At 42.7% G+C, this 19,619-nt stretch overlaps 1 protein-coding gene across 1 annotated transcript in view; it reads left to right on the top strand.

Moving 5' to 3' along the window:
• Positions 1-19,619, top strand: part of SORCS3 (sortilin related VPS10 domain containing receptor 3) — a 354,871-nt gene that overhangs the window by 151,665 nt on the left and 183,587 nt on the right. The window contains exon 3 of the mRNA XM_064144433.1: positions 8,046-8,145. Within this exon, the coding sequence (XP_064000503.1) occupies positions 8,046-8,145 (100 nt within the window). The remainder of the gene's footprint in view (positions 1-8,045; positions 8,146-19,619) is intronic.

Here is a 19,619-nt window from a genome sequence, read left to right as displayed (position 1 = left end):
GTTCTGTTGCTGGTTGCCTGGGAGAAGAGACCAACCCTTACCTGGCTACAGCCTCCCTTCAGGTAGTTGTAGAGAGCAATGAGGTCCCCCCTGAGCCTCCTCTTCTCCAGGCTAAACAACCCCAGCTCCCTCAGCCTTTCCTCATAGAGTTTGTGTTCCAGGCCCCTCACCAGCTTTGTTGCCCTTCTCGGGACATGTTCCAGTACCTCAACATCTCTCTTGGCCATGAACTGAGCACAGTACTCCAGGTGTGACCTGACCAGTGCATGTTTCTACACTTTGACTACAACAACAACAAGCAGCGCTACAGGCTGGAGAGCAGAAAGGGAGCTGGGGGTTCTGGTAGATAGTAGGCTTAACAGGAGGCAGCAGTGTGCCCAGGTGGCCAGGAGAGCCAGTGGCATCCTGGCTTGGATCAGGAACAGTGTAGCCAGTGGGACAAGGGAGGTTATTCTTTCCCTGTGCTCAGCACTGGTCAGGCCACACCTTGAGTACTGTGTCCAGTTCTGGGCCCCTCAATTCAAGAGAGATGTTGAGGTGCTGGAACATGTCCAAAATGTTCATGCCATCTGAGTAGTGTTGTCTGCTAGAGGATGACTGGTATGAACAGTCGCCCTGCCTTGTGGAACGGTAATTGAATGAAATGCTGATGAGCAGTCAGGCACTGCAAATGTGACTGATATTCACATCTCTTTGCTTCATTGCCTGTAAATCCAGTGGGATATTCTAAATACTTTTTTCCAACCTCTGAGACCTCTTAAGTCTTCCCAATGGCTTGCATTAAATAAATGAGAGAGGATACATTTCTTGGCACAAATGTGAGAAGAATCTGCAAGAAAAGACCCAGGAAGACAGTGTTCCTAGTTAACTCCCATCTTCCATTTGAACTATGAATAAAAAGGACTAATGCATCATGGCAGCTCATTTTCCCTTGCCAGTCTCCACTATATATTCTAAATTGAAATTTATCAACAAAGGTCATCTTCAAGTCTTCAGGTATTTGATGATGGGTATTGTTATTAATCAGAAAAGAGAAAGAGTGGAGAAAAAATGCTGTATCATAACACAAATTGGGGTGGGTATTCTGTTGTTTAGATGACATGCAAGCTAAAAGAGAAAAAAAAAATCAAGAGAAATTACCCAAACTTTCATCTGCTTGAACTTCTTTTTACCCAATGGGATTGCTGGTTTTAGGTACTTCTGAAACTTTCTGGTACTGAAAGTGCCCTAGAATTGGATTGTGCTGCCCAAAGTGTCTAGAATGTGCAACTTTTTATATAATGGCAGAAAGTGGTTTTATTTAGATTGTTTAAAATACTCTGGAGTTTTGCTAATACATTTGGGTAGTTGTGTTGTTTTGGTTTTTTTTCCCAAGAAAGTTCTTCCTCTGAAGATATGTCCCTGAGGTATCCATAACAAAAGATGTAACTGGACTAAGAGGAGTAGCCATAGAATGATTAGAGACATGAAGAGGTTGTACAAGGAGTGGCTAAATAAACAGGGCATCCTCAGACTGCAAAAAAATCTGTGAGGGCTGTGACAACAGTTGGTGAAATCATAAATGGCATCATGGGGTTCCATGGCTTAGTTTTTGGCAAGTGTTAACAGTGGTTTCTGAATTATATCATCAAGTTAAAACAAAACGGAACACCTAGCTTGGAGATGAGGAGACCTTACCACTGTCTACAACTGCGTGAAAAGAGGTTGTGGCCAGGTGAGGGTTGGTCTCTTCTCCTAGGCCACCAGTGACAGAACCAGGGGACACAGTCTCAAGGTGCTCCAGAGGAAATTTAGGCTGGATGTTAGCCATTAGAATGGGCTGCCCAGGAAGGTGGTGGAGTCCCTGTCCCTGGAAGCGTATACAAGACTGGATGTGGCACTTGGTGCCATGGTTTATTTAGTTAGATAATGTTGGGTGATCTGTTGGACTTGATGGGCTTGAAGGTCTTTTTCCGTATGACTGATTCTATGATCTCCATACAGCACAAACTTGTGATGTTTATTATCAGACTAATATTGAAGTTGTCAAAAGTTTCTCTCTAGGCTTAGACACACTTTAAAGAACTGAAAGCCCACTGATGTCTCTTACACACAAAGGTTCTATGATTCTAACTTCATACATTGTGCAATAAAGTGTGTGGTTATCTCAGATTCTAATTTAGGACTCTGGTATACTAAGAGCTCATTGCCATTTGGTGCAAAGCAGTGTGCCGCTCATGATCCCCTTAGGGTAGCTGGCCAAAGGGATTTACAGCTGGGGCTACCACAGGGAGTGGTCAAGCTGGATTCTGACTCAGTAGGAGTCTCATTTCAGCATGTCAGAAGGGCCTTTATCTAGGGGAGGAAGGTAGAGGCACAAACAAATTGTTTCACAATCAGTGAAAATTTGCCCTCCTGATTTCTTGTGTTGTGCAGTTGGGTTCTTTGTAGTATATTAATATGTGAGCTGTGTTTGAATATTTTCCTGCAGCTGAATGTTCAGAGAGATGTGCTTGCTGTTATGTCTCATGGGGTTTGGTTTCATGCTGCTGCTTTTCTCTGAGTGCTAATAAGTTTGCTCTCCTTTTGCTGGCTGCTGTTTTTTATGAAACTTGAAGAAACTTTTTTTCCTCTTGGGTTTTTGTTTCTCTGTCAAACCGGGAGAAGTTTGGGCAATGGGTAAAAAATAAGAAGTTGTTACAGAGAGACAGGCACGCTGCAGGCAGACGGTTTGCAAACACGTGAGAAGAGGAGCAAGTGTTAATCTGGTCACTGTGTGTTCCTGTTGCTCTCCAAAGTGCTCAAAGAATTGGGTATTATTCTGCTTATTTAAGTGGAGCTGTGCTGCCATGCAGCTCTCAGCATGGGGCTATGTGTGTAGTGGGACTCTGATCTGGGGATGAATGCATAAGCTTTAGTATCTTAGGAAGAAGCTGAGAATCTAAAATCAAATCTATACCTGCTGCTTCTCCACACACCATCAGGGAGCATCACAGGTGCAGAGGAGAAACCCCCTGGCAGGAGAGTTGGTGGCACGTGTACACTCCATAAATCTCACTTGTCCCTCCCAGCCATCCAGTGGCAGCCTTTGCAGATCTTTTGCTCCTGGGAGACCAATACATATTTTATAGCCTATCTCCATAGCTGAGACTGCAAACAAACAAAACCTCCTTTCTCTGCCTGACAGAGGCCCGAAATGGAAACCATCTGAGAGGAGAGCTCCTCTAAAAGCTATTCAGATAGCATTCTCTGTGTCTCTCCACACCTGTACTTCATATCTCTGGGATTAGCAAGTCTTTTCACAGTGTCAAAATCTGCTGGCTAAGGCCTGTTTGTCAGATTCACAGGAACAAGATGGCTTTTGTTAGCTCTCAGTGCCCTGAGTTATTGGCAGGTCTGGTAGAAGCTTCTCTCCTTTAGTGTGCCCTTTTTGCTGTGGGTCAGCACTTACAGCCATGGTTAAAACATGTTGTGGCCCATTAGAATAGGTCAGTGGAATCAAGCAGATGATTTTCTTTCCTACCTCTTTTAATACAGTACAATTATGGGAGAATTTGTATTCCCTCAATAAATGAATTGCATTATCAATCTTGCTTTTTCAAAGCATGTTGAATTTGGTGCTACAGCCTGTTCAGGCAAAATTCACATTGATTTGTTTTTTGTGAATATGACACCGGATCAAGTCTTTCTTCATGTTAACAAAGACTAGCAAAGAGATTCTTTCACATGGCTGGTTAGAACTGCTGGTTATAAAACTCAAGAAGCTGAATTAAGAGTAAGCAAAAGTCTATTCAATACTGGACTACTTGAGTTTTGCTTTCCACCGTACAGCCTTCCTTGGGGTATTGCCAGAATGTTGTTTTGCAAGATGGAAAGCAAGGTAGAAGGGACAATGAAATGCTGTTAGATCAATATATAAGGACATGTGGAACAAAATGCATGCATTTAATTTGGATGTAGGTTAGGAGCTTTCTCCCCCACTCACTACTGAAATTTACCAGACTAGCTCAGACAGCTTGAAAGGAAGATGAAGCTACATTTACAGCACAGCAAAATTTACAAGCATCTATACACGATAATATTTACAAGTATTTACAATTATACAAACTACAAATAATACTGAAATCCAAGCTCCCTTCTGGACAAAAGAAACTGCCTAGAAGGGGCTCAAAACCGTCCCCTCTTTTTACTTCTCTATCTCCTATTGCAAACAGGCAAACAAAACCAAAAGCAGCAAAGCTTGCTTGTTAGTTAACGGAGAGATTAGAATGGAGTGAATAGGGAAACAACCCAGGGCAGAGCGAGCTAGATTGTTTATACTGTGGCTTTTTATCCCTCTCAGCAAACCAATGAATGATCTAGACGTCATCATTATTTTCTTTTCACAACCAATGATCAAATTAATTTCTCTCATTAAAATATTCCAATTAATCTCAAACCAGCACAAACTTTTGCAAGCTCTGTGTGTGTAGCCAGAGTCCATTCCACATTGTTAACAGTTTTTGTTTTATGAAAGCATCGTTAACAGCACTTTTGTATATACAGGTGTGTCTGATTAGAAGCAATCTGCAACTATAAACTTGAGGCTGAAGGCAGTAACTGCCTTCCAAGAAGGTGAGGCTCCAGCTTTGCATTCAATGGAGCAACCCAGAGAAGTACCAGCTAGAAAGGATCAGTTAGTCATGAAAGTCCCAACCGAAGTTAAAGCAGTCATTTCGGGTGTAACTCATGGAAGGGATCTTTTGTATCACCGAGTCTTTTGGCAGTTTGATATTAGTACAGCCTTTCTGCACCTCCATTCCTTTAATAACATGCTTTGAAGTTTATCATATTCTGACCAGAGGAGTGAGAAAAAATGATGGCACTCAATCTGCTTGTAGTGTCAAGCAAGCATAAAGCCATGTGCGCCACTTGCTTTGCAGTTAGAAGTCTTTGACTACGAAGATAAGTAGAGTTCAAGTTAAAAGGTGAGCCAGAACTGTTCAGTTCACCTGTGGGTCACATGTCTTCAAATGTTTAAGCTAATCTGTATTTTTAAATACTTATTTTCAAACTAAAGGGTTTAATGGTAGGAGTTGAGCAGAGTTGCCTATCGAGCCATACACCAGATGATCATAAAACTTGAATTGGCTAATTGTAGATGACTTCTTTTGAAAAAAAAGTGACTGTTACCTTTGCTAGCTTTTGGTTTATTCATCTCTAGAATAGAGATCGTATTTCCCAGTATGGCCCGTGGGACTTTGGCAGTTTAAATAGATTAACACAAGACAGAAGCTTCAGAATGTTTGAATGGAAAAGTGCTGTGGAAATAAAGGATATTATTGTGATATTCTTTGAGATGTTTCTGTGAAGCCAGTGGTGACTGTCATGATAATAAAGAAAGCCTTAGAGGAGCTAACGAAATAATGATCCTGGTTCTTTCCCAGCTATTCTTTGAAAGGGCAAATGGAATGGGTGATAATGGTTTAATGAGAAAGAATCATTAGGGCATCCAGCCTGCATCTTTAGAAGTGCAAAGCATTTTGGGAGAGCTGAAAATGACTGGGAGAACAAAACCAAAGTAGCTCTGTCAGAATATTAAACTATTATTTGTATTCTCTTTGATTGTTGATTGAAACCAGTGTTCCCTCTCCCTGGCGGGTGGCTGGTACACGTGTAGTCATGACCATGGCTTGTTCGGAGCTGCAGTGATGTCGCAAGGGTGAGATCAAGGAAGTACCTTGGTGCTTACCCTCTGTGTGTTGTCCCCTACTTCAAATGTGTTACTTGAGGATTCCTAACCTGTTGAATTTGCATGTATAGAAGGCCTCGTGTACTGGAATTAATTGGCCTCAGTTATTCAGATTTATTAATTGAGCTGCTTCAGTTTCAAGCTCAAAGCTGCTAGATTTTTTGATGTGGTATTGATACCTAGTGAGACAAGAGCTTCAGAGTCTTTGGATGGGAAAGTGCTGTGGAAGTACAGTAGAGTACTGTAATACACTTTGGAAGGTCTCTGTGAAACCCCCAGGGCATCAATATTACACATTAGTACAAAAGGGTAGTAAATGTAAACAGAGTGCTAGTATTAGCTCCCTTTTAGTACTAAAGAGCTAAAGGAGAACACAGAGAAGTTGTTTAAGACTTGCAGCATCCCTAACTGTTGAGTGTTCTGAGAAGTATTAGTTCAACCCACTTAGGGAAAGAACCAGTTTGTAAATCATTTAGATGTGCTTGAAAGTTGCAAAGAAGCAAATGTATTGGAGCCATATTCTCATAAACAAGCTTTTCAGTTCATGGGTCCTACTCAGAAACCTCAAACCAGCCATCTAGTTTTGTGTCATGGCCATTTTGGTGTCATTCTGGACTCCACTAGCAGCAGGAAATGTTTGGAGCTTGGTGTGGATTCTGGCATCACTCAGTTTTTGGAGACACTTGAGTAGGAGCTTTGTGGCATAGTGGCACTTGAGATCGCTCTGAGAAAGACAACAAAGCTAGTGAAGGGTCTGGAGAACAAGTCTTATGAGGAGTGGTTGAGGAAACTGGGATTGTCTAGTCTAGAGAAGAGGAGGCTGAGGGGAGACCTCATTGCTCTCTGTGCTCCCTGAGAGGAGGTTGTAGTGAGGTGAATGCTAATCTCTTCTCCCAGGTATCAATGAGACAGTTTCAGATTGTTGCCAGGGGAGGTTTAGATTGGATATTAGTAAAAAATTCTTTACTGAAAGAGTGGTCAGACATTGGAATTAGCTGCCCATGGAGGTGGTAGAGACACTGCTGTGGAGATGTTAAAAAATCCTGTGGACATGGCACTTTGAGGCATGGTTTAATGGCTGCAGTGGTGTTAGCACTTGATCTCAGGGGTCTTTTTCAAGCGAAGCAATGTAATGATCACTGTGATGCCAGAAAGGTGACTCGGGCTGTTTCTTATCCAGAGAGACAAGGAGATGCAGATTGGTCTCTCTCACAAAGCCGCAGATGCTGGAGGCTTGCTGAATGTAGAAAATTAGCGGAGCTGGTTACTGAGAAAGGTGCTGAATGGTGGTGTGTTCTTTAATCATCTGTTTAGGAAAAAGTATGATTAGAGAGCATGACACAGGCCATGAACATTCATTTTAGTAAAATCATAGGTCTATCCATGTAGGCTTTTTGTGAGAACCTTTCCGTGTGCACCTTGTAAAGAGTGTGCTCACTCTGTCTGCGTGACAGAAGCTGTGTAGGGTCAGGAGCCTGACTCTCCACTGTTTGGATGGGGTGGGTGGGCTTTTCAGGAAGGTTGTGACACCCTTCCTACAGCAAGCTGGTTCTGACCACTCTTCAGGTGTGAAATCTTGTACTTGTTGTGATATGGAAAAACCTTGCTTATTTGGAAAAGCGGAGTACGACAACAGCAGAGAAACAGGCAGGGCAAAGTGAGGTTTCAAGCATGCCCACAAATGAGGAGGTGTAAGCTACAGAAAACCCTCTGTGATGAAGCAGCCCTTTTCCCCAGTCACGAATGGGTAATGCCACCCCCAGATCATCTGCTCTGGGTAGGATTTGCTAGTGTAGGGGCCTAGATCTGTCTCTCTAACTCAGGAAAAATAAATGCCTGGCACAAAGTAGGATGGGGGTGAAAGAGAACTCAAAATGCCAGTTTAGGTACATTTTTATCTAGACATGAGTTCAGCTGTTACAATTCTGAGCCACATTTGGATCCCCATCTCCAAATCAAAAATCAGCCTACTTAAATAAAACTGTTGTTGATGGGTTTAATTTGGGTTTTTCTGAAAAGAGAATCTGTGCTAAGAGCACTGCTGAGATCAGAGTCCTCTTGGGTAGAGGACTGGCACATTAGAGCAGAGCCTGCCCCCAGAGTCCATCTTCATAGTCACATCGCATGCATAAGGATGAATTGAATCAGAGACAGACCCTGCCCCAGAGGACTCAAGTGTTTTTCTTTTCTGCTTGCCACCCTGAGTAAAACACAAAAGCTGGAGTTTTCAGGGCAATAATGTTCAAACTGTAGCTTTGAGCATCTGTTCACACAGTGAATTCCTTCCCCTGAGCTCTAATAACCAGATATTCTTTTTGTCTCCTCTCTTCTTCAGGTCAACAGACTATGGCACTACCTATGAAAAGCTCAATGACAAAGTAGGGCTGAAGACTGTGCTGAGCTACCTTTATGTCAGTCCCACGAACAAGAGGAAGGTAAGGGAGAGCTATCAAGCTGGTAGCTATAGAAACAAAATTATGGCATTCCGTTCATTCTGAGAGGAATTATGATCCTAAAGTGAAATCCCTTTGTAAACTGAGAAGAGCTTCAATTTCCTGTCTAAGTTGTACTAGTGCAGTTCCATGGAATCCAGTGGAATTATGTTTGGTTTTGTGTCTGGGAGGGGATCCTTAATCTCCTGCTGCATATGTTGAAGAAATAATTACACTTTTAAAGAAGCTGAACTCCCACAAATGTTTCTGGGACTCTTGCTGAAGCTGACTTTGCTTAATGCACCTCTCCCCGCTTTCTCTCTTCTTCTTCTTAGAAATACTGAGTAAAAGGCATCTATTTCTGCATTTGACTCCTTTCCCCTTTATGCTTTCCCTAGATACAAGCTGGAGGTAAAGATGTAGATGACATTTTCATTGGTTACATCATATAAGGGGGCTGAAAGCAGAATATGCCTGGAAGAGTGGGTGGAAGACCAAAGATTTGATTTGAATGCGTAGGAAAGAAGATGAGGTCATAGCTTTCAAACCCCCTGCACATGCTTCCCACATGATGCAATTAGGGCTGCACAGCTGCAGCCCAGGAGTCCTTAGTGCCTTCTTGGTTTAAAATTATTGCCTGTGTAGGGAGGTAGTGGCACAAAGACACTTTGAGCTGCCCACAGAAACCAGTGTGGGAGGGCTGCAGCACCTGCTGATTGCTGGCTGTGAAGTTGTGTGTGAATGGGCTGCAGCCCACTTGGCTTGATGACCTCCAAACTGCCCATCTCCTGTCTCCAGGAGCTCCCAAACTAGTATTTAGCTACCTGTACTGTTCTTGTTACTATTATTGTGTTTTCCATTACGGGTCAGTCTACAGAGGTTTCATGATTGGTGCTTATTTCAGTATATATATCCTGAGGGTATAAATTGATTACTATTGGCAACAATATGCATGTGTTTGGGTGCATAGGGGAGAGGAAGGCTGCAGTGCAGTGGGCAGGGATCAGCTTATATTTTTTTATGGTGCAGAAGCTGATTTTTTGTGACAACTGCCTTGATTTTAATTTTTTTTCTGAGCAAAATAGAATGAAGATATTTCTTAATGAGCTCTCCTGTCCTTTATGCACCTCCCATATCCAACATGATGGGCATGGAGGAGTTAATTCTCCTTCATTCTGTTTCCAAAGCAACTCTACCCACCTAAAATCAGAGGCAATATGCTCAGTTACAAATCCTACGTCAGTGGTGTAAAGTCTTTCTGACAGTGTGCTAGGTTATACAGTTATCTTCTAGCAATTTCTCAAGTTATTGAGTTGTACAGATTAGCAATCTTTTCTCACCTTTTTTAATTAATGGCAGATTTCATCATATAGTGGCATGCAGACCTAGCTTTACCTGATGTTTTCTCTTTTCGGATGACAGTTGGGTCAGTTTGGTTTTGTTTTGTGGTTTATTTTTCTTTTCCTGTCTTATGCCATAAGGAAATGATTTCTGGATCTATTTTCCTGTCTTAATTCTTCTCTTTCCTTCTGAAAACACTTTTCAAATGGTGAGGTGAGCTGTAAGGAAAACCTGTAGCAAGCCAGCTTCAGTGCTGGCTGCTGTGGGAACAATTTGTCTTTATTCTTTTCTACCTGTGCTAAATATGTGGTCACTCTGAGTGATTAAACAGGTGATTTGTCTGAACCCAACACTGACTCTGACCATCAAACTTGCATGCAGCATTTGAAAAAATCTTGGAAAAGGTGCCTCTGGATTGGAGCACAGGAGACTTGTCAAATTCAATATCAAGTTTGTTGCCCACTCACTCCTTACAGATTCATGAGGTCCTGCACTGCAAAAAATGCAATTGGGTTGTAATTATCGCCAAGTCCTTCTAGGTGAGTACTGTTACAGTGGCCTGCAGAGTAAGCATCCTGTTTTTGCTGAGCTTCAGGACAACCACTAATAATGAATTACAAAGCAGTAGGTGAGGTGAATCAATTGCACCCCAGTAGAGAAAGTCCAGATCCCTTGTGTTTCACTTTAACAGCACAAGTACTGGCTGGTTGAACACAGTGCAGCAATTTCTTTTGAGTCCCAAAAGCAGGTCATTGAAACAATCATCAGAGGGAGATAGCAAATATAACACATAGGAACAGGGCCTGCCGTGTGCACAGTGACTCGTGCAGACCCTTTCCAGGCAAGGGGCTTTCTCCTGGGAGCATTAACTCCCAGGGAGTGATTTGGCCCTGCGTTCCTCACAGCTCCTGTTGATTTTTTTGATAGGTTTGCACACTGTCCTTAGCCCTGTCTGCTCATTAGCGCTTAGAGGATTAGCAGTTACTTGGCGGAGGTGAAAAGCTTTCCATACATTCATTCCTAATTGATTTACTAGTGAGAGGGATAATTATCTCTCAACTACCCTACAAAGCTACAGTGGGAATTACCTGTCAAATTTCTTTGAGGACCACAAATGCTTCTCTTCAGCTGTTAAATAAGAATTATGCATTCAGCCAAATATGAGTTACATAAACTTCATTTGCCTGACTTGTGGCATAATCCCAGACTCAGTTGTGAGGCAAGAGGATTGAAATGCTGGCTTTATTATTTTTTGTTTTAAAACAATAGGCTTTTTGTTTGTGTGTTTGGCTCTAATTTCTTTTTATCAAATCTTTTGGTGGGAATATTGTGAGTGTTTTGGCAGCATCTGATATATTTCACTGCTTGGTGCTCTGCCACATCGTGGTGGGATACTTATTTCTCAATACCAACATCTCTGCTTATTGCAGTGTAGGGGATCAGATGAGGCCAAATTTGAAATGCAGAAGCTGAGAAGCTGGGTGGGGCATGTCTATAATCTATGTTCTAGAAGCCTGTGCCATTCCTGTTCTCTCTTGGTCCCAAAAATGATGCACGTCTTACCCTCACAAATGATGGCTCTCTAACACCCTTTTCTTACAAAGTGGATTCCTTTCTGAAAATAAAAATGAGAATAATATAAGAATGATTTACTGAAATTCTGGTATATGTGCTACATATGGAAGGTAGACTTGATGACATAGTGGTAATTTAGGCCTTGAAGTATTTAATTCTCTCTGGGTTTTGTTCTGCTCCCAACAAAGCTAATTTCTGAGTATCTGCTATGTAACATTGATGACTAAAGCAAGTCCACTGTTTGTTTCACATGTCATTGGTCCTTTTCTTTTAACCTAAAAAGTCTTGTTTCAGTTTGGATATTCTATTTAGTCAGTTTCATTAATTTCATATTCTCTTCAGGATTCTTTCTAAGATGCTCCCTTGTTTGTCATCTCTATCTGGAGAGCAGCAGCTTGGTGTTGAATATTTGGTGTCCTGCTGAGTGTCAATTGTTTTTTTTCCTGACACAGCAAACTGAAAAATACCGGAGAAGATTGGAAGCAGCTGGTCTCCCAATCCTGCCCTTTGCTCTCCAGTGAAAGGCATCAGTCACTCAGAATTACTGTGGAAAGATCATGTGTGGGCAAGATTAGATATTGCCTCCATTTCTTAGTTTTACATGCTGTCACCTCGTGATATCCACCTTTCATAGGAACAGAATTAAGGCACAGAGCTGCATAGCCAAAACTGAGCTGAGGTGGCCTTGGCTGTGTCCCAACATGGTACTAGGCTGATACTGGATCCCAGAGTGCCTTCTCCCAGCTGCTGACCCAACCTGGTGGTGGCTGGTTGTGGAGCTGAGATGGAGAATGTCCATCCCATAGAATTCACAGGAAGGTATCGCTGTGTAGTTTGTGATTTGCAGTTATAAGTAAGTCGGAATAACTACATGGAGATATTAAAGGAAGTTGCCAAGAATATTTCTTCCTAGCTCTGATTCCTCTTGTCTTTTGGGTATCATTGCTAGTGACCAGGGCCAGCTTGGTGATCTGAGAGCAGCAGAAACGAGACCATTCTGGAGTGCCAACATAAGGAAATGGTAAAGCAGGCTTCACCCTGTTGTGAATCAGTGGTCTCCAGCTGTACTGAGGCCAAAAAGCTTCCTGCTGTGAGCCAGGACTACTTCATCTTTCTGCAGAGCAGTTGTGGAGCTAATTCCTTTCTCCTAGGAACTAATGAGCTCAGGGTTTCACAACACTTTGCAACTGTGCATGCAGCCTCTGCTGCTGGGAGCCAAAACTTTCAGACTTGGATCTGCTCTCCTGCAGATGCACCCTAGGAACTTTTATTTAGATCAGGAAAATTTGAATTGAGTTCTCATTAATGCTATGAAATTCCAGGTGATCATTAGACCTAGCAGTCAGACAACTTTAAAGTCCTGGAACCTGTGGCTATCTTAAACAGTTATGGTTTTGAGCCCTGGTGAGATGCCAAGTGCTTGCAGTATTGACCATGAAGGTTCTCTAATAGGCAGAGTGTATTCCAGGGCACATGTTCTCTTCAGTACATCTGTCCAACCAGTTGTTTGCCAGAGAAGACCACACGAGAAGCATCTGCTTTGCCCAGTTGACATATAGGTTGCAACAAGCTGTGGTAATTCTGTGGTGAGCTTCACAACTAAAAAAACTTCCACATTTTTTTAGCAGTACTCCTTCTCTACAGGGGAATGGGATTTAAGGGCATATGGCTGCATCCTTTGAAAGGCGGAGACTTGCAAAAATGCATAGCTTTGACTTTTCTACCCTGTAGGGTCTTGTCTGTTTTTAGGGATATGACAAAAGTCTGCTTGCTGTCTGCTGGGCAGAGATCTCAGTTCCCTGCTGACCTTTAATGCTATATTTTGGGTATTAGTTACATTTTACTAGAGGCAGATTTTCACAGCAGTCTGGGAATCAGATTTGTTTATTTCTTCCATAGCATTAAGGGAAAGACAACCTCTCTTCTGTTTTCTTATGAGAATTTATCTTGACTTTTTAAACTCTCATTTTCTTTCTATGTTTTTATATTTTTTTGGTTGTTGAAAACTTTCTGCTAGAAAACTGGATAGTTTCCACAAAAAAATAAGCTTGTGGATCTTTGACTAACTGCCTGCACTTCAAAATCATAGAATCAACCAGGTTAGAAGAGACCTCCAAGATCATCCAGTCCAACCTATCCCCCCGCCCTATCCAGTCAACTAGACCATGGCACTAAGTGCCTCATCCAGTCTCTTCTTGAACACCTCCAGGGACGGTGCCTCCACCACCTCCCTGGGCAGCCCATTCCAATGGCAAATCACTCTCCCTGTGAAGAACTTCCTCCTAACATCCAGCCTGTACTTCCCCAGCACTTTTTTAGCCTGGAGAGAGAGTCATAGAATTATGAATTGTTGCAGTTGGAGGAGACCTTTAAGGTCACAAAATCCACCCTCCAGCCTAAGACCACCAAGGCCATTTAGCCATGTCCTGAAGTGCCATATTCACATGTCTCTTGAGCACCAAGTCCCAGGAAGTAAAAATACCTGCTCATATAAACTGGTTTTCCTTTCTTGCTCCCACTAGGTAATAAGGGTGAGATAGGAGATGCAAATACAGAGATTATTTTTATATGAGGCATAGAATACAGCATCTGCAGAGAACAAATCAGTAATGGGCCTCCACCATGAATGTCAATCTGGAGGGTAGGAAGATGCTGCAGAGGGACCTGGACAGGCTGAGTCAGTGGTATGAGATTCAACAATTGCGGAGTCCCATACTTCGGCCACAAAAAGCCCATGAAGCAATACAGACTGGGGAATGAGTGACTGCAGAGCAGCCTGGCTGAGAGGGACCTGGGAATGCTGAATGACAGCTGAACATGAGCCAGCAGTGTGGCCAGATGGCACAGAAGGCCAATAGCCTCTATCAGGAATGGCCAGCAGGACTAGGGATGTAATTCTGCCCCTGTACTAGCACTGGTGAGGCCTCACCTCAAGCACTGTGTTGCAGGTCTGTGCTCCTCACTTCAAGAGGATATTGAGGTGCTGAAGGGGGTTCAGAGGAGAGCAGCAAGACTGGGAGAGGGGGCTGGAGGGAAAAAGTCTGACAAGGACAGGATGAGGGAGCTAGGGGTGTTCAGCCTGGAAAAGAGGAGACTTAGAGGGGACCTTAGTACTCTCTACAATTACTTAAAGGGAAGTTGTAGTGAGGTGAGGGTCAGGCTCTTCTCCTAGGCAACTCATGACAGGACAAGAAGGCACGGTCTGAGACTGTGCTGAGGAGGTTTGTGTTGGATATTAGGAAGCACTTCCTTATGGAAAGGGTGATTAGGCACCGGAATGTACTGCCCAGGGAGGTGCTGGAGTCACCATCCCTGGAGGTCTTTAAGAAAAGATTGGATGTAGCACTTGGCATGGTTTAGCTGATGTTGTGATGTTAGGTTCTAGGATGGACTTGATCTCAGAGGTCTTTTCCAGCCTCAGTGACTCTTTTCCCATTAAGTGCTCCGTGAAGAGTGCATATTGTTGGTGATGCTGTTGTTTGGTTGGAAACATGTTTTTCACTAAGAAACTTTTACCTCTACCCTTGGGATTCCTGTAGAGGCTGAGAGGATGGAGGTAAGAAACACTGAAAAGGAAAAGAGGGGAGGAAAGAAGAAAATGGCAACTCTGACAAAGTCAACCCAAAAAGCACTTATGTGTATGTAGAGTTGTTCAGATGAGATGTGGGTAAAAAGGAGGTCCTGATTGCAGTTAAGATCTGGGGTTCTGATGTCTTAGAAATGCTTTCCTTCATGAAATTGTTTTGCAGTTCAATTGAACTGAGTAAACTTTATCTTTTCTCTTGTACTTTTAGCATCTTTGTTGTAGGTGATAACATGAAGAATTAAAAGGTCTGTTGTCTTTTATGCTTACACTCTGCACAGGTGTGGTGATCGAAGTGAGGATTTCCTTATACCAGAACCGAAGCACTAGAGGTTTTATTTATAGTTATACCTTCTAGCTGAGGAAATTGAGCAGCAATTGCAAACAGAATAAAGCAGAAATAAAGTTATGGTGCTCAGTAAATGAGCTTTGAGAAAACAGTTTTGCAGACTGGTTTCCCAGCTGTCACAGTCAGGAGGGAGGGACAGGCCAAATCACTGAAGCTATAAAAGCCAAAGGCATGCCGCAGCTCTCACACCTAGTCATGCCTTTGAACTTGGCCCATCAGAATGAGAAATGTTCAGAGATAGCTGAAGAGTCAGAAGCTCCAAAAGCTAAACCTAATTAGAATTGTTTGTTTCTGTGCATCTTCCTGGGGATGAAGCATAGCAACTGTTTGTGAGCTGGCAGAAGGCAATGCTGCTTTGCAGTTCAGGTGAATGAAGGAAGAAGTTAATTGTGACTGTAATGCTGAACTTGGCAGAGGAATATATCTACCTGACTGGAAGCTAGGTTGGGAGTGACACCTCCTCTTACAGAAGTTGGAAATCCTAAAGAAATGCAGGTTGCTATGACCTCTTTATATCTTCTTGCTCATCTGGAAACTGAGAGCAAACCCTGTCTTGTTCTCATATATCTCAAAGAGAATTTATCAGCTGTGATTGGAGAATTAGGGCAGTTTCATGTTCCAAATTTTCATTTTGCCTTAATTTCTTAGTTCATTAGATCCCAAAGGAAACTCCACAACACATTGTTTTCTCCTGATTTATTGTGTGAGAGATGGGTGAGGCAGAGGTTCCAGAATGTGCCTGATGCTTGCTAACCAAGTCTGAACTGACCTGCCCTTCTTTGCCACAGCTTCTGTTAGTAATCTGCTGCTTTTTCCTAAGGTTGCATTCCAAGCTATCAGTGAGGAATTCACTTTAGGACACTCTGGAGTATCCTAGAGCCATTTGGCAGAGGGAAGATTTCTTGGGACACTTTCTGCTTGCAATGGCTCTGTGATAAACAGCACGTGCCGCAAACTGATGCTTACTGGTGTGATCTCAGAGAACATATTTATAACAAGGCCATGGGGCCGAGTTAGAGCCACAGGACAGGAGTGATAGAACCAGTTATTTCTACTGTCTTTTATCCCTAATCTTTCCCTTCAGCCCAATGAAGTACAGTTACTACATAGCTCTTGGTTTTGCAGCTGCCATAAATAGGGCATAAATTACCTGAGCTGCAAATGCAGTTTTAATTGCCATTTCATGCACCCTTTCTCTGGGCTTGTTGAGCTGCATGTATTCCTGTGCTTTTTAGCATTCCAAATAACATGTCACTCAGTCCACAGCCTATGTGAGCAGAACTGGGTCAGCTAAGCTCAGATTTGTCCTGGTCATAGCAGGGCACTGTACAAATGTGACTGAGATCTGGTTAATGTGGCAGGGTATTCTGTCTTGGAAATACACTTCAGAAACAGTCAGTGCCAGTCTCCAGCACTGACAATTTGAATAGAGGAAGAAAATGTGAATGAAAATAGTAATATTTTTCTTCTTTTACTGATGAGACAAAGGTGATTTTTCTCAAGGTCACCTGTAACATCCATGGCAGACTCAGAGGATATGGACACGATGTGTTTGATTTACAGAATGCAGACCTGTGACACATTGTGCACGACATTCTCTCTACCTGACCAATTAATTCAGCTTGAATTTGTCACCTGAGAACAGAGATAATTTTTGTAAATGTTTGCAGAACTGTCACCTGAACTTCTGTGACAGAAATCTGAATTACAGATGTGCTCTAATACTTGGAGAAGAGGACTTGAGGAATTTTTCCTTTTGAAGTGATTTTTATTGTCTCTTGAATTTAGAAAAGTCGCATTTTCAGAGTAGGTTTCCCTGAGTTTTCCTGTGTAAGAAGTAGTTTCCCAGTGTAGTTTCCCAGTGCCAGACAACTTAGTGTTATTGTTTTAAATGCAGTTCAAGATCAAACAATGGAAGATGTTAGGATATAAAGCCCAAAATACAGTGCCTTTTTTTAATACACACAAATAGGTTGGATTGTTGTTTTTTAGTACATAACAATTATTGTTATTACTACATTTGGGAATTGTGCCTCCTCTTGGATCTTAGTAGTCAAGGGACACCTGTGAGTGTGCTGTGCTTTGGCCTTCTGGAGCCTGGGATTGTGGGACTGGACATGTTGGATGTCTATGTGGGATCTGACCTGTAGGCTTCTTGTACTTGAAAAAAGAGCAAACTGCTGTTTATTTGCAGATATTAATTTTACTACTTCTGGCTTAAGTCACAGAGATAACTGGAAGTCGTATAGCATCAGCGCTCAGGAATATGAGTATTTGGCAGCACAGGCAGCACGGAATTTGGGTCCCAAGTTTGTGAGAGATATGTAACAAAAGTCTTCCCTGTTCTTAGCAAAGGACAAACTGACCATTGTACTCCAGGGAAGGCTGTCCCTCAGTAGGCATAAGCATGAAAATTGTAGATTCCTGGGGCTTTTTGAGTTGATTCTCTGAAAAGATAGATGCAGAAAAACAAACCAAAACAAACCTTAACAAACTTAACTCAAACCTGAAACCAACCAACCAAAAAAAAAGCCACAAAACAAACCAATCCAAAACCAAACCAACCAACCAAAGAAAAAAAATGCCAAAACCCTCCAACAAAAACACCTCCTCAAAAAAGAAAAAAAACCCAAACCCAACCAAAAAGCCCCAAATCCCCACTGAACCTCACCCACTACTCACCTGTTTCTAAAAATAGCTACAATCAACATAATTAGCAAATGTTCACATATGGATTAGTTAATGCAGAAAGGCAACAAAGCTGGTGAAAGGCCTGGAACAAAAACCCTATGAGGAGAGGCTGAGGGAGCTGTGGGTGTGCAGCCTGGAGAAGAGGAGGCTCGGGGGGACCTCATTGCTGTTCAAGGCAAGGTTGGACGTGGCACTTGGTGCCATGGTCTAGCCTTGAGCTCTGTGGTAAAGGGTTGGACTTGATGATCTGTGAGGTCTCTTCCAACCCTGATGATACTGTGATACCTGAAAAGAGGCTGTAACCAGGTGGGAGTTGGTCTCTTCTCTCAGGCAACCAGCAATAGAACAAGGAGACACTGGGCAAGTATAGGCTGGACGTTAGGAGGAAGTTCTTCACAGAGAGAGTGATTTACCATTGGAATGGGCTGCCCAGGGAGGTGGTGGAGTCACCATCCCTGGAGGTGTTCAGGAGAAGACTGGATGAGGCACTTAGTGCCATGGTCTAGTTGACTGGCTAGGGCTGAGGGATAGGTTGGCCTGGATAATCTTGGAGGTCTCTTCCAACCTGGTTGATTCCATGACTCTATGAAAGGAGAAGGTTAGAAGAAGGATGAATATCTGTTTCTCTTTATACCTGCCTAAAAGGTACCACATTGAAAGCCATCATTTCAGTTTTTGTGAAGAAAATAAATGTTCATATATTACGAAAGTGCACAATTAGGATTTCATTTGTGTGCCTTTATGCATCTGCATTTCATGTTTGTTGTACTCAGGCATTTTGAGAGCTTTTATGTGCATTTTTCCAAGATTTCTAAACTAATTTAATATATGTTTGGTTAATAAAGTATTTAAAGTGAATGGAAATGTAATGCAGGATGTAATTAATAAAGATAGTAAATAAAATGAGGGCTAAGCTGACTTTAAGAAAAATGTTATGTTAAATGTTAATTTAGGCTCCAGAGACATTGCAAATCTGGTTAACAAAACAAGTACATACACAGGATGTAAAAGTAAAATAGGAAAAAGGCAGGCAGACATGTGCTATGTCATTTGTCTACCAAGGACTGGAACTCTGGTCCTGAAATCATAGAATCAACCAGGTTGGAAGAGACCTCCAAGATCATCCAATCCAACTTAGCACCCAGCCCTATCCAGTCAACTAGACCATGGCACTAAATGCCTCATCCAGTCTTTTCTTGAACACCTCCAGGGATGGTGACTCCACCACCTCCCTGGGCAGCCCATTTCAATGCCAATCACTCTCTCTGGCAACAACTTCCTCCTAACATCCAGCCTGTACTTCCCCTGGCCCAACTTGAGACTGTGTCCCCTTGTTCTATTGCTGGTTGTCTGGGAGAAGAGACCAACTCCCGTCTGGTTACAACCTCCCTTCAGGTAGTTGTAGACAGCAATGAGGTCCCCCCCTGAGCTTCCTCTTCTCCAGGCTAAACAACCCCAGCTCTCTCAGCCTCTCTTCACAGGGTTTTTGTTCCAGGCCCCTCACCAGCTTTGTTGCCCTTCTCTGGACACGTTCCAGTACCTCAACACCTCTCCTGAATTGAGGAGCCCAGAACTGGATGCAGTATTCAAGGTATGGCCTGACCAGTGCAGAGTATCCTTGCTTAGATGCTGCCTGGGGCTTTCAGGAAAAAATGGCCACTTGACTGAAAGCAGGCACAGATTTTAGGAAAAGAGAAACCAGAAGTCAAACCTTTTGGATTTGACTTGTTTACCATTCTCACTTCCCTGAGGTTGCTTTGTGTAGAAGAACTGAGTGCATGAACAGGCTTGTTTGGTATTGTTTGTGGATGGTAAACATAGGTTTTGGACATTGTGATGGTTCTGTTACCAAAACATTCCAGCTTGCTTCAAACTAGCACAGACATAGAATTCCCAGCCCCATCATTCTGAACCAGACCCTAAAATCATCTGAGGTTG

The sequence above is a fragment of the Pogoniulus pusillus genome, chromosome 6 (genome assembly GCF_015220805.1).
Source record: "Pogoniulus pusillus isolate bPogPus1 chromosome 6, bPogPus1.pri, whole genome shotgun sequence".
Lineage (NCBI taxonomy): Eukaryota > Metazoa > Chordata > Aves > Piciformes > Lybiidae > Pogoniulus > Pogoniulus pusillus.
Note: the sequence above shows the minus strand (reverse complement) of the source record. Positions and strands in the feature narration are given on the sequence as shown.